The 23,338-nt window shown below is 33.0% G+C and overlaps 2 protein-coding genes across 2 annotated transcripts in view; both read right to left on the bottom strand.

The window, feature by feature from the left end:
- The window catches only part of LOC140443675 (phenoloxidase 1-like), a 35,930-nt gene extending 25,197 nt beyond the window's left edge, over positions 1 to 10,733 (bottom strand). The window contains exons 1-2 of the mRNA XM_072535048.1: positions 10,590 to 10,733; positions 116 to 243 (exon numbers count right to left, since the gene is read on the bottom strand). Coding sequence (XP_072391149.1) covers positions 116 to 226 — 111 coding nt within the window. The 5' untranslated portion in view covers positions 227 to 243; positions 10,590 to 10,733. The remainder of the gene's footprint in view (positions 1 to 115; positions 244 to 10,589) is intronic.
- Positions 10,734 to 22,566: 11,833 nt separating this feature from the next.
- The window catches only part of LOC140443673 (phenoloxidase 1-like), a 35,503-nt gene continuing 34,731 nt past the window's right edge, over positions 22,567 to 23,338 (bottom strand). The window contains exon 11 of the mRNA XM_072535046.1: positions 22,567 to 22,856. Coding sequence (XP_072391147.1) covers positions 22,641 to 22,856 — 216 coding nt within the window. The 3' untranslated portion in view covers positions 22,567 to 22,640. The remainder of the gene's footprint in view (positions 22,857 to 23,338) is intronic.

The following is a 23,338-nucleotide window of genomic DNA, read 5'->3' as shown; positions in this document are numbered from 1 at the left end:
ATTGTCCTATAATAAGGTTCTATAAAAAGTTCAAACTCCATGTTTGTTGACATTAGTCTAATCCAATAACACGAAAATTCTGAAAAGAATAAAATCGTTTATATTGTATACTTACCAAATACTCAAGTGGAACATCAAATGATATGTTATTGGGTCCTTTAGGCATAATAACCAACTCTCTTGGTCTATCGAAAAGGGCAACCAAATGAGTTTTAGAGCGAGACATCTTGACAAATGTTTAACCTGTAACAATATGAAAGCGTGAAGTAAACTACCAGCAAAATTTGTTTAGTTTACTAATGTTTGTATTTTGAGAACGATTTCCGAAGTGGAAAATAAAACGTCAATAAACGTACTTAACCTTTAATTGTGGCTTATTCCCATTTAAATAGTAATTACTTTAACATGCCACAAGAAAATAGCTTCAGAACAATATCTTAATAATTAGTAGATAAGAGAAAGTACAGACAAGAAGAAATCCTGGATACTGATAAAATCTTCAACTAATGGAAGAAAGATAAAAGAGCAAAATAGGTAGTGATATGTACATTATGTCCATCAATAAACAAATTAAGAGAAAAGTGGTGGGTTAAGGCTGGTAATGGACCTCGGAGGCAGCGTGAGGTGCCGACCTTCACACTATAATAAAACTCAGCTCTGCCAGCAAATCCTAGTCTAGCACACTCGAAGACAGTTGTCGCGTAGTCAGTGGGTGTACGGCGTACAATGGGTGTGCGCTATGCAGCAGAGTAGAGAGGGTAACAGGCGAATTTCCGGTGCCTAAAAACTGGAACAAGTCGGCTGGGGGAAAAAGCCGGTACAAAAATTTTGCTTCTTTAAGAATGAGAGTTGGACCCACGTGCTAGCAACTCGTCATTCGGAAATCGATTTAAATATGCTAGCAATTTCGATAATTTGTCTCGGAATATGGATAGAATAAAACGATGACGAAAATTGCAACGGAAACTGACATTTAAAATGGTCACATGGAACGTACATGGTATCAGAAATAAACAAAAGAAAGTGATATCGAAACTTATAAAAATATAAATCGATATCTGTGTACTAACAGAAACAAAAAAAAAATATAAAGGCAACGAAAAAGTCGGCAACTATACTCAATTTAATAGCGGTGTAACAAAAAGTGATAGAGCCAAACGAAGTATAGCTGTACTTATTCACAATAAATTACTAAAATACGTATCATGATAGAGCCGACTAAAAGTGACCATAATATAGCTATCATAGAGTTTATGCTCTCAACGAAGACGCTGCGATAAGAACTAAAGAAAAATTTAGAATAATCTACTGAACGTATTTAAAGACATTAAAAAAAAACAAGGAGGTATTCATTTTGGGAGATTTAAATGCCCAAGGGGACAACAATCAAATCATTGGAAAGTATGGAGAGACTACTTTTAATAAAAACGGTGTGCGACATTGGTTTATGCGAGAGCTTATCGTTAAAAGTGACAAATAGATTCTACGCTCATAAAGACAATCAAAAATATACATGGACACAGCCAACAAGAGGGCTAGGATCAATAATAAATTATATCACCATGCGCTAACAATTGAATCTAAAAGTTTTTGACGTAAAGGTAGATGTATCGAGGACCAAAGTGTGGTTAACCATGACAAAGATGTTAATTAAATACCAGGAAAATAACAGCGTCCATCCATATGAACAAACAATGCTAGGAAATATGAGGATAAAGAAATATAATTTGGGAAGTCTAAAGAATGAATCCACCCAATTTTTGTACAAACTCAGATTGGCTACAAAACTACAAAATATTGGCAACGAAAACAAGACGGTGGAAGAACTATACTGTCGAATAAAATATTGGATCTTCTTCTTCTTCTTAGTCGTTGACCTGATGCAGGTATCGTGATATCATGAAGCTATTAGCTAAATTTCCCAATGTTCCTCCACGTTTTTCTATCTTCTGCCATTCGACCACATTCTGACAGTGGAGCGCCAATGGCAGCAACGGCTGCCATTGGCGCTCCGGCACTGCGGCATAATATTGTATACATAATGTAAAAAAGGGGTCATAGGATATAAGAAAAATGTGCAAAACCAAGATCCAAAGTAGTGATTACAAGAAATAAGAGTGTTGGTAGGTCAAAAGAAAGGCTTTCGAATCTTGACTACAAACACAACATCCAGACGACTGGAAAACATACACTTACTGGAATACAGAAGTTAAGAAAACTGCAACCAAAAGAAACTACAAAACGTGGGACAAAAAATGCGAAAAAATAAACAGATATATGGGTGAAACTCGAATATCTAAAACATGTAAGTTTATAGGAAACCTCAAACAATCAGGAAGATGAAGTACAACCAATCAGTGTGGACGAGATAATACTGACCTTAAAGCAAATACAAAGAGTCACAGAACCTGGAAATATCCCCAGTGAAATATTAAAGCTCAGACCGTCAATATTAATAGAATTGCTAGTGGAGATCTTTAATAAACGTCCAATTGAACAGGAAAATATTTTAGAAAATTGGAGCTTGGCGTGTAGAAGCTCTATGCACAAAAAAGGAGACAAAAGGGTTAGATATAGGTTTATATATAAGGTAGTATAAAAGGAGGTATAAGCGTTATTTGCTCATTGGAGAGGTTATACGGTCGATTTATGAAAGAAAAAATCGAAAATCAATATAAAGAAATAGAAGATCAAAGTGGATTCCGTTCTCGCAGATCTTCTGTAGACAATATATTTGTACTTTAACAAATTATAGAGAAAATAACAGCCAGAGATTTACCGCCTCATTTAGTGTTCGGATGACACCGGAAATAGTTGAGCTAATAACTGAAAAAAGAAAATACAAAAATAAAGATGAAAATAAATATAAAACCATTAAGAATAAAATCAAATATGAAATCAGAAAGGCTAAGGAGGAATGGATGAACAGAGAATGCCAGGATTTGGAAGAACTCAGCAACAAACATGACACCTCAAACTTACATAAAAAAATGAAAGAACTTACAGGCAACACCAGACAAAGAAGAACACTCATAACAAGAGATAATAATGGAGAAATACTTACTGAAGAGAGCAAAATAAAGGAAGTATGGGAACAATATATAATCCACCTGTTCCATGACGAGAGAGAAAATGAACAAGATATAGGTGAACAAAAACAATACCTACAAATTTTACCCTCAGAAGTAAAGAATGCCCTACAGCAACTAACAGACACTAAAAGCGCAAATAGTTAAAAAGATTGAAGCCTTTGAACTTTGGATATACCGGAGAATGTTGAGAATTCCATGGACTGCCAGGGTCACCAATGAGGAAGTGCTGAGAAGGATGAGTCGAGACAAAAAATTGTTGAGAACGATAAAAGTACGCAAAACTGCATACCTTGGACATATACTAAGAAATAATAAATATAGTCTTCTGCAGGTCATCATGCAGGGTAGAGTCGATGGCAAAAAGGGTATAGGTAGAAAGAGGAAGTCATGGCAAGAAATATTCGAGACTGGACAAACATGACTGTAGACGAATTATTCCACGTTGCAAAAGACAGAGAAGCTTTTAAAAATGTGGTCGCCAACCTCCGTTAATGGGGACGGCATAGGAAGAAGAAGATTTAGTGTTTGTTGACTTAGAGGAGGCCTATGATACACTACCCTTAAAAATATTGTTTGGAATATTGACGAAGCCAGGCCTAAGTCATATATACATCAACGCTATAGCGATCATGTACATGCAAAAATTGTCGTTAAAATAAAGAAAAAAATTGCAGAAGCTATTCCTGTCAGAGAAAGCTTGAGACAAGGACGTTCTTTATATCCAACTCTATTGGGAACTTGGAAACAAGTACATAACAACTCTTTGTTTTGAAGAGGTTCAAGTGATTATGGCAAATAATGAAGAAGATATAGATTATATGAATTGAAAGTTAACTGAAGAATACGAAAATTGAGCGATCACAATCAACATTAAAAAAACGGAATATATAAGAATAAAGGATGAAGGAAAAGACCCACAATTCTAGATTACAGATATAAAAGAATGCAAAGAATTTAAATACGAAATAAGAAATACGAAACGGGACACTCAGCAAAAAAAAACAATACTGCCGATATACGCTGCAAACACTAAAATCATTACTTTGGTCTCCTAAAATTAGTTTACGACCAAAAATGACAATCTACAAGTCGGTTATATATCCAATTTTGACGTACGGATCTGAATGTTGACAGATGACGATGAAAGAGAAGAAAAAAGTGGTAAAAATGGACTATCTGAGAAGTGCGTGTCAGATATCCAGACTTGATCACATCCCAAATGAAGAAATAAGAAGAAGAACAGGAACGATTTACAATATCGTAGATACAATGGAATTCAAACAACTTTTATGGTACGTGCTTGTAATGCGAATGGAATATAGACGATGGCTAAAACAGGCCTTAAACTATGTTTCATTGAATAGAAAAGGGAGAGGAAGACCAACATTAGAACAGAGGGAAGGAATAATGAGAGATATAGTCATAAATGAGGATGAATAAACCGATCGAAAGAGGTAAAGGTCGAAATGCGGGATACGACAGAGGCTATAGGATCCCTTAAATATAAGAGAAAAGATAATAAGGCAAAATAATATCAACTTAAAGATAACATTTAAATATGGAAGAAAATATCAAAAACAAAACGCAACACATTTGGTGTTTACAAGGTCAAGAAACTAATAGAAAAATTCAAGAAAAAATTATTAGGAAAAATAAAAATTGACTAAGGAAAAACAATTGTATATAACCAACAAATCAAATTACCATAAAAAATTACAAAAAATATTTTTTTCAGATCTAAGCGTAGAACAGCACATAACAAACACAGTCACAGATAGGAACATCCTTTCAGAGTATGTGAAAGCAGCAATAATATTCCTTAAAGATGAAAAAGTTTATGGTCTAGATGAAGTGCTATCAGAGAACATCAGGAAACACAGAACAATATGTGGTGAGACTTCAGGAAAGATCATTTTAAATAAAATATTTAACACTTCTCTGTTAACACAGAGAATGGTTGAGATCAGAATTGGTAGTTCTGCCAAAAAAGCCAGGGCCCTACAAGTGAACGAATTATAAAACAATGGGTTATGAGTCACTTCTTGAAACAATTTTTAAAAATTATATATCGAAATTATGATACGAAAGTTACGAAAAACAAGTATCACCAACATAATTTTGTTTTATGAAAGGTCTGGAAACAAGAGATGCTCTATCTAACATAAAAGTGCTATTCCAAAGATTCAGAAATATTAAGTGTAATGTTTATGACAATTCATTTATTATTAAGACATTTGCGAACATAATAAACTAATGGAAGTCCTGTAAGATATGGTAATTGACGACAAGCACCTGAGGATAGTCAGAAATTAATACTGGAATCTTTATCTTTATAAAGTTCTCTCAGGTTGTAAACTCATAAACATACGAAAACCTCGTGAAGAAATCCTAAAAAGTAGAAAATCTAATTTGAGAATATGTATATCGAATGTCAGAAGTCTATTTGCGGCTGGAAAACTTGACAATGTAATTCAAGAAATGAAAAGGATGAAAATAGATCTACTGCGAATCAGCGAATTGAGATAACCAAAGTCAGGGACATGTAAAAGGACGTTAGTATATTACATTATTCCGGTAACAACACAGAAGACTCGCACCACAAAAATGTTGTAGGTATATTAGTAACATCAGAACTGAGTAAATATGTGACCAACTTCGTACCAGTATCGGATAGAATAATATTACTCCAAATAAATATTCAACCATTCAAAACCAATATACTTCAAATATAGCCCACACGGCAGATAGAAAATATGACGATGAAGTCGGAAAGCTCTATAATCAAATGCTAAACATCTTACACAATTTTATTAAACATGAAATTTTATATATCACAGACGACTTCAATAAATTGTGGAAGGTCGACGAAGTCAAACTATAGGTCCTTATAGTCTTGGACAGCCTAACAATTAATGACAGAAATTGTATGCATTTTGTAAATATAACGACATGGTTATTGCGAGCACCTGGTATAATCTACCCAAGCGATGACTATATACTTGAACAGCTCCGTTTGATGATTAAAGCAGCCCTGGGTCTTTAAGAAACCAAATAGATTATTTACTTGTAAGTGAGCACTTCCTAAATGCCGCCAAAAAAGTCACTACATTTCCACGAGCAGATATTGGATTGGATCACCAACCTTGTGTCAGATAGTAAACTAAGGTTAAAACGGATCCAACGAGAAAAAACAAAAATCAATATAATTAATTTTTATGATATAAACATAAAAGATAACATAGAATAAAGATACCTACAGAGAAGAATTAAAAGGGAGATCAAATTAGCCAAAGAAAAATGGATGAGAGAAAGATTGATGACAATAACAACAAAATTATTATAAATAAGAACGAAATAAGAATGAAATGGCAACTGTGTGTACAAGAGTTGTTTGAAGATGACAGAAATAATATTACCGAATCCTACCAGAATTGTACTAACGGCCCAGAAATTATAAAATCAGAGGTAGAACATGCTTTAAAAAATGCTAAAATTATGAAATTAAGATGCTCTTAAGATTTTCCTAAGAATACTCCATAATAGAATTAGACCCAAATGCGAAGAAGACCTCGAAGATACGCAATTTGATTTTAGAAATGTTATATGGGAACTAGGGAGGCACTTTTTGCGCCAAATATCTTTGCGATCAAAAAAAAGATGTATTTGCATGCTTCGTTGACTTAGTAAAGGCATTCGATATAGTACAGCATGTAAAATTAATGCAGATGCTGGAAGATACAACGAGGAGTCAAACAATGTTGCATTTTGTCCCCAACATTTTTCAATGTTTACTCGAACCAGATATTTAAAAAGGCACTTGAGAGACAGCAATATGAAATCAAAATCAATTATTTAATGTAATTAAATACGCGGACGATACAGTAATTCTGTCAGAAAATATTGAAGGTCTCTAATTCTGCTTGATCGTATTCACGAAGTAGGAGAGGGAATGTACATTAAAATAAACTGGAACAAAACCAAATATTTAGTCTTTAGTCGTAACCCACATCCAGGTATAGAGCTTCAATTAAATGGAGTCCAAGTTGAAAAAGTTCACAAAATTACATATTTGGAAACTCTCATAACTGACCCACCTGAGCTGAGAAGGTCCGGAGAAGAACCAAGGTGACTGACGTCATCGAAAGGATAACTAGACTAAAATGGAGAAGGGCAGGACACATAGCTAGAATGATGGATGTGCGATGGACAAAGAGTTTATTGGAATGGAGACCAAGAGAAGACAAGAGAAGCGTAGGTCGACCACCTACACGATGGTCTGACGATTTAAGTAGAAACAATAAAAACTGGATAAGAGTGGCGCAAGATAGACGGGGTTGGAAATACAAGAAAGAGGTCTATGTTTAGTAGTAGTGGACTAGTAGAGGCTAAATGATAACGGACCCACTAGACCCAGACATAGAAATAAAACGACGAATAGTAAATATTAAAACTACTTTTATGAAAATGAAGACATTTTTTTGCAATAATCATCTCAGTCTAGAACCAAGACAAATAATGGTTAAGCGCTATATTGGTCTGTACTTTTGTATGGAGTAGAAGTGTGGACACTAAAAGCATCAAATATGAACAGAATTAAAGCATAGAAAATGTGGATTCATATACGTATGCTGAAGACACCTTGGACAGCAAGAAAAAATAATGAGGAAGTACTAAGAAGGGTCAACAAAAATAATGTTTTATCTAGAACATATATGAAGGGAAATCGATATAGAATATTACAATTAAATCTTAAAGGCAAAATAGAAGGCCGTAGAGGTATATGCAAGGCTGCATACTATCACCTCTATTATTTAGCGCTTATTCTGAGGAGGTAATTCGAGAAACTCTGGAAGATGAAACAGTCGGCATAAGAGTAAATGGAGTCTTAGTTAACAACATCAGATATACACATGATACAGTAATAATAGCCGATAGTTTACAAGACCTGGAAAGACTCATAAGTAAAATAGTAATGTGTAGTAGGGAGTACGGACTTCCGCTCAATATCAAAAAGACGAAGTTTATGAAAATTTGTAAAAACAACCATAATACTAACGAAATCTTGATAGTAGAGGTCAAAAAGCACGTTCGAATTTTATGAAAATGAAAAATGTCCTATGTAGCAAAGATTTAACATAAGCTCTTAAAGTACGCCTAACAAAATATTACGTATACAGTGTACTCTACTATGGAATGGAATCATGGACGTTAAATCTAGACACAATGAGACGACTTAACGCCTTTGAAATGTGGATCTATAGAAGAATTATAAAGGTTTTCTGGGTAGATAGAGTTACGAACAATGAAGTACTGAGAGGAATAGGTCAAGAAAAGGAAGTTGAACTTACAATTAAAGAAAGAAAGCTACAGTATCTCGGACATGTGATGCAGGGCGAGAAGTATGGCATCCTGCGACTCATAATGCAAAAAAGATAGATGGCAGAAGAAGCATTGGAAGAAGACGAATTTCATGGCTTAAAAACCTGAGAGAATGGTTTGGATGCAGCTTAAAACAAATATTTAGAGCTACTGCCTCAAAAATTAAAATAGCTATGATGATTGCCAACCTCCGTAGCGGAGATGGCACCTAAAGAAGAAGAAGAGGTGTAGGAAGAAAAGAGGTTTCTTGGTTAAAACACATTTGTGAATGGACTCAGAAAGCAAATACAGGACAATTATTCCATATGGCAGAAGATCAACAAGCTTTCGCAATGGTGATCGCCAATGTCAAATAACTCTGATATGGCACGTGAAGAAGAATTCAAAAAGGATGTATACTGTTACCTGTCATATTTAACATATACTCAGGGGCAATTATCTAAGAAGCTCTAGAACTCACGGAAGTAGGAATACTATTAAAAGTCGAAAGTGTAAAAAATATTAAATGTCATTTTTGCTGATTGGTCAATAAATAAAGCTTTTAATAAACAACGTATATGAGATTGGTAAGAAATATGACCTAGAAATTAACACCATAATATATCAGTGCAGTATTAAATGAATAGTCGATAATTTCCAGAAAATAAAATCAAGAATTGAATAAGTCAGAGCAGCCTTTACCCAAATGTCCAAATGATTTAAACCATACAATTTGAACAACATTAGAAAACCTAAGATTTTCTACTTGGCGAAACTAAACTATCTACTACCGTCTATAAAATTTGGATTCAAAATTGAAATTCACGGTGCTACGATCCTACGTTATATATCTTTATTATATGGAGTAGAGTCTTGGACCTTGACTGAAGCAACAATAAAAAATTTAGAAGCATTGGAGATTAAGAATTTTTAAAATTTCATGGCTAGGCAAATATCAAACATAAGGTTACTTCGCAAACTTGATGAAGAAAGAGAAATAATATACACATAAAACGTAAGAAATTGGACTCTTTGGGTAGCATATTGAGAAATTAAACCAAACAAAAAACATTAAAATTCAGTCTGTAAGGAAAAGTGCAGGGTGAGTGAAATGTCTACAGAACACTATTATTTTGGCTTAAGAACTTAAGAATTAAATTTTCATTGCCAGAATGATTACCAACATTTTATAACAGATAATTACTAGAAAAAGAAGAAAACTATCAGCACAATGATCAGAACTACAACATTTATATAAGAACTTTAATCAAATAAAAGGCAGATATCGAACACAGTTTTTTATTTAATCTTGCCCAAGTACTTTCGCTCCTAGAGCATCTTCAAGGGTATTTCATTAAAATTATAGGCTATTCAACAATTTGGTGAATGTCATAAACAATAAATAATACATTTGCACAACACTAGATAAAGAACAAACAGTTAAATTTTTTTATTATTTGAAGAAGTTACATACAGGGGGACAGCAGGAGAGAGAATGAGAATGTCACCCACTATGTAGCTTCTTCAAATTTAAAAAAAAATTAAACTGTTTGTCCTGTGTCTAGTGTTGTATAAATGTATTATTTACTCTTTATGACATTCACCAAATTGTTGAGTAGCCTATAATTTTGACGAAATGCCCCTGAAGATGTTCTAGGAGCGAAAGTACTTGAGCAAGGTTTAATAAAAAACTGTGCTCGATATTTGCCTTTTATTTGAAAGTTCATTTATAAGAGCATTTAACCATATATCACTTTATTTATATAAGAAGACAAAATAATCAAACAAATGGAGAGGATTGTCCAAGGAAAAATGTTGCTCCCCAATATGAAAAGAAATATAGAATCGGAGAAGAGTAAGTGCACAAGAATATAATATGGAAACAATATAAAGTAAAAAAGATTAAGAAAGTATACCCGACAATAATCAATAAACCTTACTAAAAATGTATAATTAATAAACAAATGCAATTCATACGAAAAAAATAATGTTTTCGCAAAAGTAGTTTTGTGTAAAGTACATAGAACCAAAGGATATACATCATGAAAACCTAAGTAGTAAATAAATTGTAAATAAAAAAACAAAGACAACTTAAGATAGCAAAACTATTTCAATAATTATAGAAGTTTAAATTCTTACCTTTGAAGTAGAAATAAATGAGCCTGTTACCAGAGTGTAGACTACCCCACAACTACAGCTAAAGGGAAAATATTCTGTATTTATAGACAAAAATGCATTTAACGTGGTTACCTAATCAGAGATATATTATCACGTTGGTTTTAAAAAAAACCAATGCAGTTAGGTGCATTGTTATTGTTTACTGGATGCACTAGACAAATAATAGATAAACTACTAGATACTAATAAAATTATTTAAACCGATTATAAAAATTTAATATTTAAATTATAATCATAAGACTAAATGTATTTCTTAGTGTTTAACAAAAAATTCTCCAAACTTTGCCCATTTCTTTCAATTATTTTTACACTGAAATCTTTCTTAGGAAAGTTTTTAAAATATTAAAAAAAAAATGTTTTATTTTATTTTATGTCAGTCGCATTAGCTACTAATGAATATTAGCAACATGTCGATTTATATTGTATTAATTAGTTCATTAAATTTACATTTTTTTGATGTAAGAGGTGAGATTCTTAAAATAAATTTAGAATATTGCTTATGGTACAGATTTCTTCTAATAATGTTTTAGATTGTCAGAAAGATTATTGTTGAATTTTTTTGGATCAATTTTGCACAATTTAAAGAGATTTTGCACAATTACATAATTATATGCAAATTTCTTCCGTCGGGAAAATATGCGTCTGTTATTCCTGCATGACCTAAACATAATCAATCAATTTTAACCTAGTTAGCACCCCTTGAGTTTTGCTTTCCCCGCGTTTTTATATATGTTTTAATTTCTTTTAATTTCGATTGAAACTTATCCCATTCACTTGGTCACATACACTTAGGCTAGGAAATACAAGGACTAAAAAGCACTAAACTTACCAATTTTCCGCAGCAAGATGAATCGCAGTGCATCTTTTTGCATTTGATTCAGGCAAGTGTCAGGAAAGTTTGTGAACAAAATTCATGGTGGTAAAATGACAATTGCATTTTGTATATGAGGGAAATGTATTCCAAACAGAATAGAAAATAAAAATTTGCAATTTAGAAAATATCGACAGGAATAACTTCAGTTCTATGACTTGGGGGTTTTCGAGGTCGCTGAATACGAATACGATAACGATGATGGTCCTCTAACTACCTGGTGCCCAGGATAGACCTCGTCTTCTGGATTGTGTTACTTTTATTTGAAATCAGTAGGCAATAACTACTCGAGGGTTTTCGAGGTGATTGGACACGAATATAATAGTGTGTGCCCAGTGTGAACTTTGTCTCGTAGAGTTTTATGTTCTTTTTATTCGAAAACAGTCAATAGTCATTACTCTGTGGTTATCAAAGTCACTGAATATTGATATTATGACGGCGATGGTTCTCGGGCTACCTGTTGGAGGGTGGACCTCTCCTCCTGGAATTTTATGATAATAGAAATCTTAAATAACAAATTAACAAAAAACTTTAGACGAGGTCTACTCAGGCCACCATATACCTTGGAGATTATCGTTGTCCTAATATTCCCTTTCAACATCCCCAAAAAGACCTGAATAATGAGTTTTGACTGATTTTGAATAAACATAACATAAAACTCTAGAAGACGCGATCTACACAGGACTCGAGGTAGCTCGAGGATCATCGCTGTCATATATTTGTGTTTATCGAGTTTGAAAACCCCCGAGTAATAACTTTTGACTGATTTTGAATGAAACTAACATAAAACTTTAGAAGACGAGGTTCAACCTGGGCATCAGGTAGCTCGAGGATATCGCCGTCATAATATTCGTGTTCATCTACCTCAAAAACCCCAAGTAATGACTTGGTTGTTATCGCTCAGAACAAGGAGTTGGTTGTTACTTCTCGGGGCATAAGATTCCCTTTTTCGAGCTGGGAAATCGCACGTTATCTTAAAAAATGTAATCCTTTATCTAGTGTTTTAATTTATAGACGTTTTCCACTATTAATGATCTGATAGGATATAAAACGTTCACCATTCTTACCATTGCTTTATTTAGTGTGGCTGCTTCTATTTCATACAACAAAAACCAAAAGTTATTTAAAGTTCTGCTAGGTCTGCTTGCCATTATGCTAAATTCAGTACTTAATTTAGTAACTAGAATATTCTATCTACAAATTAGTGTGCTGATTCAAAACAAAAAAAAGAGCATGTTCTAATTTCTTGTACTAAGAACGATAAAATATTAACTAAAAGTGAGGTTATGTTACGTATGTTTATATTCTGTTTTTAAATATGTGTAGTCATAATCAAATAGAAAGTTTAGTTAAGCTATATAAAGCAAATCCTTGTTTATATGTGCCAAAACATCCATTGTACAAAAATAGGAATGCGAGAATAAAAGCTTTGTGAGAAATAAAGGCGGAATTGTGCAAGCTTGGTGTAGATGTAGCTGTGGCACTAATAAAAGCCAAGTTTAAATATATGCGAACAAACTTCTTACAATAACATAGAAGATATTTATCATCTGTAAAAAACAGAGCTGGTAGCGGTGATGTAAGTAATATTTCTATTACGTTAAGTCTTTTTATGTCTATTTGTTCGAATAATTTAGAATTTTGTTAACAATGAAACCATTACGATGAGTCTGGTACACAAACAAATAGACATGAAAAAAGTAGCAGTATAGGTAATGTTTTTTTTTTAATCTAATAACTAATTGCTCTATAATTATTTTAGATCGACAAACCTTCGCAATGGTATTATGAAAAAAATATTAATCGTAGCAGAGCATTGCATACCTAGGTGCTGAAAGGACAGCCTTTCGTCTTTAATAATCCTACCAGAAAATGAAAATGCTACCATGGATTATGTCTAAGAAAATGAAATAGATTTTGTAAGCAGTCGGAATCAAGAAGAGGAGATCGAAAACGAAAATGTTTAAAATTATGATTATTGTATTGTGAGTACAAACTTTCATTTGCCAATTTTGTTTGAAATTTTTTAATAGGAAAATAATTACGAGGAATTTTAGTTTGAGGATATACCTTTAATGGTGTTAGGATAGTGTGAGGATATAAAAAAAATAGTGGGAATTAAAATCACATGAGCTAAAAAGCCTTTTTTTTATTAATGTTTCGTAACCGTTAATTATTAATGTGATTATTAATGTAATCGTTTTCTAAATCAGAAACTTTTCAAAATATGAATAAAAATATAAATAAATTTGTATTTATTTATTCTCATATTAATCATTTATTGATATGATTGATTTTACAGAGTCTGCATCACAGAATGTGCCTACCCCTTCATTAAGAGACAACACCCCCTCTGGATGAGATATTATTAGAAAGAGGCTGAAAAAGGAAATAAACCTAACGATGAGGAGATTTTTTCAATAAAGCGGCTGATGTTGTCAACGTTAAAAAATGCTCTGGCAAATAAAGAGCAGCAAAAACCTGTGGAGACTCTTCCTGCAAAGTCAAATTTAGAAATATTTGCAGAATTTGTAAAGGGTCAGTTAGAGTTTTTGGTATTTGATGACGACAGATTATTAGGAACACAAGAAAAAATAACAAACATTATTTGGTTTGCGAGAAGTTTAAAAATGAAAATCCATAAATATGTGTGTTGAGTTTTATTTAAATTTCAAGTTACTTATTTAATAATAATAATATACATCTTTTACATGTTACATCTCTGTATGAGAGCATTATGCCAATCAACTAAACCACTGTTACCGTTGAAATAGTCTTTAAATTCATTTCTTACATTATGAGCTTTACCTGTCGAACGATTACCTGCTTGATTACTTAATCTATTTGAAAACATAACCTGTGATCCATCTTGTTTTACATATGCTTTAAAATTCTCTGAAACTAATAAATTATGCAACTCTAAGCAAGCCAAAATTATTTTTTCTACTTTATCTGCATTTAAATTTATTGGATTAAGTAATACTCTAAACCTGTTAGCTAAGATTCCAAATAAGCTTTCAATCATTCGACGTGTACATATCGAACATAAATATTGAACATTACATTAGAAAATAACGAAATCATCATGCCCTGCAACCATTACCTACAATCCAGAAAAACAATAGGTTGTCTAAACAGCGTACTGTGGAGTCATAAAATAGGAAAATGAAGAAAACACAACATCTACGAATCTCTTATTAAAAGCATTCTATTGTGCGGAGCGGAAACTTGGCGAATAACCAAAAACAACAGAAGAAAATTGGAGGCAGTACAAATGGACGCTTTTATAAGATCAGTAGGAGTGTCACGCAGAGAGAGAATACGTAATGATGAGATAAGACAGCGAATGGGGGTTAACGGCTCTCTAACAACAGACATAAAAAGAAAACAGATGATATGGTACGGACATGTACAGAGGATGGATAACTCAAGACTCCCAAAAATAATTATGCAATGGATACCACCAAACCGCAGAAAGAGAGAAAGACCCAAAAAATCTTGGAGAGTAACGAAGGCGATGAGCGCAAGAGATCTTAAATATATATATATATATATATATATATATATATATATATATATATATATATATATATATATATATATATATATATATATATATATATATATATATATATATATATATATAACTGTTCTAATTTCTTCGCAGGGGGGGGGGTTTGTAAGGGTAGAAAAAAAATCTAAATTTAATGTCACTGTATAATTACTTAAATAATTCTAAAATACTTGAATTTACAGTGAAAATTTTCCATAGCGGACACCAACGGGGAAAAATAATTGTCCGTCTTGCAGAGTTATCCCTTAATCTTCTTCTTCTTAAGGTGCCATGCATTTCTGCGTAGGCGTCCACCGTACATCGTCTTGTCAGGTGAGATGTTAAATATTCTGGATTAAATAATTCTGTTTTTAGCAGCATTGCGAAGCATTTCATAGCTGTTGATTCCTGTCCATTGTCGAATATTGCGAAGCCATGACATTTTTTTACGTCCGAGACCTCTCCTACCCTCTATTTTCCCTTCGAGTATTAGTTGCTGAAAAGTGTATCGTTCTCCTCGTATAATGTGCCCCAAGTATGCAGTCTTCTTACTTTTTACATAATTAAAAAGTTCCCTATCCTGTAAGCCCGCTCTTCTGAGTACTTCCTTATTTCTGACCCTGTCCGTCCATGATATTCTGAGCATTCGACGCAGGCACCACATTTCGAACACTTCAAGTTTGTTAATGGAACTGGCCTTTAACGTCCATGCTTCCATTCCGTACAGGAGAACAGGCCACACGTAACACTTAAGCATCTTGTATCGGAGGTTGAAGTCCAATTTGCGATCAGTCAGAAACTTACGAAGCCTCAAAAAAGCATTTCTGGCTTGTTCAACTCTGCTCTATATTTCATTCTCGGGGTCCCAACCCTCATTCAGCAAACATCCCAAGTATTTGAATTGCCTGACTTGTTCGATTTCTTCTCCAGAGACATATATCTTTGCGTTGGGGTAATCATTTCTACTTATAATCATTGATTTTGTCTTCTTGATATTTATTTTCAAACCCCGAGCTTCACTTGCAAGAGTTAGATCATTCAAAAGGCACTGAAGATCTTCGATGTTATCTGCCACTACGGCTGTATCATCGGCATACCTGATGTTATTAATAAATATGCCGTTAACTTTAATACCCTTATTAGAGTCTTCCACTGCTTCTGCGAAGGCTTTTTCTACGTATAAATTGAACAGCATTGGAGACAGTATACAACCTTGCCTTACTCCTTTTTTAATGGAGAAATCTTCTGTTTCGTTGGAATTTTGAAGACGTACTGTTGCTGTCTGATTCCAATACAGATTGGCAATGATTCTTATATCCTTTGCATCCAATCCCAACTCTTGTAGGTATTTTATCATCAATTCATGTTTTACATTATCGAATGCTTTCTCGTAATCGATGAAACAGATAAAAACATCCTTTCTTTGATCTAAACAATTCTGTATCAATGTTTGCATACTAAAGATCGCCCCTCTCGTGCCAAGTCCATTTTTGAAACCAAACTGACTCCATCCACTGACCTCTTCACATTTCTTAAACAATCTAGTGTGAAGTATTCTCAGGAAAAGTTTCAAAAAGTGACTCATTAGGCTTATTAGTCGGTGGTCCTTGCAGAAGTTCGCACGTGGTGTTTTTGGTAGGGCGATAAATGTAGATCGAAGCCAATCTTTTGGAATCTGGCCCGTATCGTAGATGTCGTTAAAGAGCTTGACAATAATGTCTAGGTTTTCTTCATTAAGTAACTTGATTGTTTCTGCGTACATATCATCTGGTCCTGGGGTTTTGTTACTTTTTAATAGTTTGATAGCGTGTACAATTTCAGCTTTCAAAATACTTGGGCCATTCAATTAATCAATTGAAATTTAAAAAAAGGATCGATTTTCTTGATTTTTAATTATAAATTTTCGTACATATTTGCGTAAGCATATACACAATAAAAAAAAATAAAATACTAATGTAAAAAAGGTAGGTATTACTTCTTAAAAATCATAAATTGTGGTTTGTTTTTTGTTTTGGACATAATTTTCATAATTTCTGACTCAATATTTAGAACTTCTTCAGACATTTTTTGACTTACTCGTGTCACTCTCATTGTCGGAGACATTGGACACTTGTTCGTTTTCTTTAAAATCACAACACAAATAGCTAAGTTTACTTCAGTATTTTCCGTCAATAGGACTGCATCAATCTCTAGGTAGTTTAAAAAATTTTCAACTCCATGACTTTCGCAAAAGATTGACAATGGCAAATCATCTTCCAGATCTTGTAGCTCCAGATTTTCCACAATTTCTTCTCCATTACAACCATTTTTTTTAAAAACTGCACCTAATGAAAAAATTTTTAATTGTTGTGGTTGAAACATCTCTCCATGCTGCCACAATCGAAATTAAGGCGTTAGCAATCGTTATGGACTTCTCCAGTTCAGCCGTTGACAAAGAACAGTCTTCTCATCAAAAACTTACTATATAGAGATTTAAAGTGTTTAATTATTCTTTTGTCTAATGGTTGACAATCTGCTGTAGTATTATGTGGCAAAAATATTATCGGTATGATAGATAACTAAATATCCGGGTGGAATGATGCGTTGTCTGGGAATAAGAGAAATTTTCTTTTTTGACATTACAAACTTCTGTCAAATTTGTCATTCAGCCCATCTATCATGATATCTCTGGCCATTCAAGCCTTCTTGTTGTAGTACCAGTCGACTTGGAATTTATCAACATGACATTTTTTTAAAACATCGAGGGTTTTTACTTTTACCAATCACCAAAGGTTTTCCTTATTCCCCATTTAGCTTTTAAGCTTTTCCTTAGCAGATTTACCCTCAGTGCACTTTTCATTACGAAATATAAAAGTTTTACTTAGTAAGGTTAGATAATACAGACCAGTCTCGTCAGCGTTATAAATATCTTGACTTAAATGGCCATTTAATAACATTTACAGCATCTCCCGAAATTGCTCTAAATTTAATGTTATTTCTTAATCAAAACTTCTCATACCAACCATTGGAATCTTTAAAATTCAAATTGAGTTCTTTGGCCGACTCTAAAGCTTTTTCTTTTATTATCGGTCCAAATAATGAAATGTTTTTACTTCCCACTTTATAAAACCAATAGTACACAATATTATCGATGGCAACAGCTTCAGTTTTAATTCTCTTTTTTTTTTTTTGTTGAACATTTCCACTTTCACTATACCACCTTTTCAAATAGGCCTTTTTTTTAATGTCACTAACTTGAGATTTTCCTACTGGAAACTTTTCGGCCAAAACTTAAACACTATAATTATTTTTTTCAGATGCTTCTATCACCGATATTTTTCTTCCAAACTTAAAAACTTTCTGTTAATCGAAGACATTGTTACACTTATTCTCCGTTCATAAATTGTTGAGAGCACGAAATGTGCCTCAAACTCATAAAACGGTCGTAAACCATAGGCGTTCCTGAGGTGTTTATTCATTAAATAATAATATAATATTTTTTAATACTGTTATATATAATATTAATAATATTTTAATACTAATATATTTTGCAAAAAAACAATTAAAACTTTCACGGCTAATGTTATGTAATTATATTATATTAATAAAAATAAGAATTTAACCATTAACAATTTTGTAAATAAGAATACCTTATCTCTTTGGATATTTCAATACTAATCTTCGCGTTTAATCACTTTACTAGAAAACCTGGAATTCATATCCGAAGGTACTATTCGTTGCAAAATAATTAGGATGGAATTCCCCAGATTTTTAATAATATAATGGGTATGCTTTGGCCACGTGCCTCGTTTGTTCAGTTTATATTCGAAACTTAACTTAAAAGGGTGAAGTTATTACGAACGAAAACAATTTTTTTGTTTAGTACGTTTTTGATTGCATGTAATTTACGGCTCGTCGGTGTGTCCGCGTCTACGGCAGTAATTAGCGTCTCGAATATTTCTTTTGCGAATTATATGCAGTGCGTGAGTGATTTTTTATTCCATATACCTACGAACATATACGTACTTTTTGCTCGTGCTCGTTTTGTTGGATTGTTTGTGATGGCTTCATCATCAACATCATCAAGTTTTACACCGGTACTGTTGCGTACAGTCAGTAAGTCTGTCTATTCACCAAGAGAGAAGACTATTGTCCTGAATGTTCACGATGCTCTGGTTTCTCAGAATCCCACAAACACTGTTCGCAACATAGTCGAAAGTTGTGCCAACATGACTGGCGTAGGAGAGTCAACTATATATAGGTTCCTATTAGAAAGAAAAAAACACGGTATAGCTAACCCAAACACAAACGAACACTTAAAGAGAGGGAAAAAGCGTATTGAAATTGATGAATTTGCCAAAAATGGTATTCGAAGGAAAATTCATGGATTTTTTTTCAAAAAAGAAATACCAAACCTAAAAAAAATTTTACAAGAAGTTAGAGACGACCCGGATTTGCCTCATATCGGACGAACTAAATTGTGGCAAGTTTTAAAAGAATTAAATTTCCGGTGGGAGAAATCAGACCGAAAATCACTTTTGATTGACCGGGAGGAGATAATATGTTGGAGAAGAAATTATCTAAGATCCATACGAAAATTCCGGGCTGAAGTAAGGCCCATCTTCTACCAGGATGAAACGTGGGTAAACTCAGGTCATACTCTAAAAAAAATCTGGTCAGATAAAAATATATTAAGCTCCAGGCAAGCCTTTATGGAAGGTTGGTCTACTGGTATCTCCCCACCTTCTGGTAAAATCAGTAGATTAATATTTTCTCACATTGGCAGTGAAAAAGGATTTGTTAAGCATGGGTTGTTGGAATTTCAGTCCAAAAGCACAAAAGACTATCACGAGGAGATGACAGCTGATGTTTTCGAAGAGTATTTTGAGCAGATGATTGAACACATACCACCAAATTCAATTATAGTATTAGATAATGTACCTTATCATTCACGACTAGTAGAAAGACTTCCAACGACTGCGTGGAAGAAACAGGATATTCTTGACTGGCTGCGGAATAAGTATCTGCCTTACGAAGATGGAATGGTAAAAGCAGAACTTCTAAAAATTGCCCGGCAACACAAATCTAAGTTCAAGGAATACGTAGTTGACAAAATGGCGGAAAGGCGAAACATTATAGTCCTTAGACTTCCACCCTACCACTGCGAAATAAATCCAATTGAACTCATTTGGGCACAAATGAAAAGTTATGTGGCTAGAAAAAATACGTTATATAAAATACAAGCTGTACGTGAATTGTTATACGAGTCTTTACAACATATTACAGAACAAAACTGGAAAGATGCATTAAGGCATGGAATAGAAGAAGAACAAAAAATGTGGGATCTTGATAACATAATTAATGCGACCGTAGAGACACAACCGCTAATTATTAACCCTCAAGATGACTCGGATTCCGAAGTTGATCCTATTTATTTTGAATTTGAATAGTTTTCTAATCGTAATTATATAAGGTAAGTAATAATAGTTGTAATCGTAAGGTATTAAAGGGGAAAGGCGCAAAATGTCGCCTGTCAAAATGTTCAATGTGTTTTAAATGTATCCATTTTTTTTTTCAAATCCTGAGAAAACTAAACAGCATTTTTGAAAAATTTAAAGGCAGAATGAAATAATTTTTAGAATAAATAAAAAGTTTCTTTTGCATGCAATATTTTCAATTAAAAATTATACTATATTTTCTCTTTTATTTTCACCATTGTTACATAACATATTAAAATAAACATTGTAGAAGTTTTCAGGGACTTTCTGCCCTGAGTAATAATGTAGTCTTTCATTCTGCGTTTAAATTTTTCAAAAATATTTATTAGTTTTCTCCGGATTCGAAAATAATGGATACATTTAAAACACATTGGAAATTTTGCCAGGCGACATTTGGCACCTTTTTCCTTAATTAAATAAATGTATCTTTTACAAATGGCAAGAAACTTTTTATTTTTGAATAAAATAAATAAGTTTTATTAAAAAATACAATTTACATAAGTACAATTTAAAAAATATATTTATTTAGTTCAAATAAATGTTTCAATCATATACTCTGCGACACTGGTCATTCATCTCTAACCATTCAAAATACCCCCGTAATAGGATTATAAGGTATTGTATTCCTTCAGATATAAGGTGGGTTAGTCGAAAACGTCTTAAACCGTCAGTTTTAGGTTGGTTTTTACTATTATATCGTATTACCTATCCTCTCTGTATTTCAGTTTTCTAATTAATGTTAAACTTGTAGTAAGCTATCAACAAATTGTGACCCGACTGTAGATCAGAATATCACAACTAAATTAGAAATGTGTACAAAGGATGAATAAATTCTAGAATGGGTTTTTCCAAATCAAACTCGATGCACCTAAAGTACTTAGTTTTATGACTGTAAGTATCTACTTATATAATTAGTCTTACATATTTGAATACATATTTGAATATCTGGAGCTCCAACTTAAATCTTTTAATCGTCTTTACCTGACTGTCCGTTGTTGGCAGGTAAAATTACAATAATTTCCTAGAAAAATTGAAGGCAAATTTTGTGGGGAGTCGTTGGGAAGACGGTCCCTTGTTCGGAGGTGTCTTCCTATTTACCCACATATGAAATGTTCGGTGACCTAAAAACTACCCGTTTAACAGGGGTTTCCGTTGTGGAGACGTGTCCGTTAAAAGAAGTTTTACTGTATATGATTTTTTTCTAGTATGGGTCATTTTCACCCAAAGCAACCCAAATAAAACCCAACGGCGCATGTCCAATTTTGAAGTGGAGGGTAAGTATAACCTAAATCCACACATGCACGTCAGTGGAGAAAGGTATTCAATGACAATATTTTATTTATTACTAATTTTGAGGGTGAGATTTAGGAGTAAGACTATGATAAAATCTTAAATTAGGTTGTTTAATGTAAATTGACATTCATTTACTTAATTAAAAGATAATTTAAATCAATTACCCGCTTTAATTTACAATTATATGATTTTTTTCTAATGGGGGTAATTTTAAACTCTAAAAAATAAATAGCAACCAATGGCACAAGTCCAAAAGTGAAGTGGAGGGTAAGTAGAAACTAAATCCAAATTTTCATTGGTGGTGATTCGGTGGTGATATGTAAAATCACAGGTTAGCCATAATAAATTTATTTACTGGCCTAGGCCTACTATAGTTTGTTCCTTTGTTGGTGATTCCCTTAATGTGTTAATATTATTTTGATTTTGTGTCGGTGTTTTAATTACGTACCATTAATTTCGTTCGGAACGTGACAAGTACGGGATTATGATCTGGACCGATATCTGCTCGGGGATAAGTTTTGGCAAAAACTATGAATTTATATGAAATCTTACTCTGATGAGGACAAAATAAATTTGATTTCGGATTGATTTTAGTCGTCTTATAGTGTTATTAATAAAATGGGGAAATATCTCCAACCAGAAGTAAAATATTTCGTTTATTAATCTGTTTGTCAAAAAAAAAACGTTACATTAAGTATCTACACATTGTTGAGGTAACGAAGAATATAAGAAAGAATAAATTAAACATCAATATTCATTAAATGCATTTATTTGTCCAAGTTCATATTCAGTCACATCTGTTAATCGTTTTAAAGCAAATTAAGATTGTCTTGGCTTGTAAGTTTTGTTGGAGAACTTAATATGTACCTGTTGAACTCTCATATTAGGTGTTAAGAAGTTTTCTAAAGTGTCAACATTTTCCCTTGGCTGCCGGTCAAATGGATACCCCATGGAACGTTTATCAGGATATAGTTTATCTTTTATACCACAATAGCTGTCAGCATCATTGCAAACACCGGTATTATCTTGATTAATCTGTAAATTAAAATTAGTAAGATTACTCAAATAAATCACGTAACATATACATAATACTAATGTAACCCCCCTAGGAAAGTACAATACTCAGTTGACGACGGACAAGGTAAATAAACATGAAATATTTGCAGATAAACTCATTTATACCAAAAGAGAAATAAATAAGAGCAGACAAAGAAATAAAAGTAAAAGACAAAAGCGAAAAATGAAAAGATGTTGTACATGGAACATAAGAACGATATTGTCCCCAGGAAAAAGGTTGAAAATAGGCAAAGAACTTAAAACTTATAAAATAGATATTGCAGCACTGTAACAATCACGTTGGAAGTGACAAGGATATATTGATAAACACAACTTACAATGATATATTTAGATAGAGAGTAAGGAATGATACTCGGATACCTAAGACAGAAAGTCATAAACTTTGTTTCAAATCAATATGTGAAAGAATTTCGTATAAATAAATCAATAATAAACCATTT

Source organism: Diabrotica undecimpunctata, chromosome 6 (assembly GCF_040954645.1).
Source record: "Diabrotica undecimpunctata isolate CICGRU chromosome 6, icDiaUnde3, whole genome shotgun sequence".
In the NCBI taxonomy this organism is placed as follows: Eukaryota; Metazoa; Arthropoda; class Insecta; order Coleoptera; family Chrysomelidae; genus Diabrotica; species Diabrotica undecimpunctata.
Note: the sequence above shows the minus strand (reverse complement) of the source record. Positions and strands in the feature narration are given on the sequence as shown.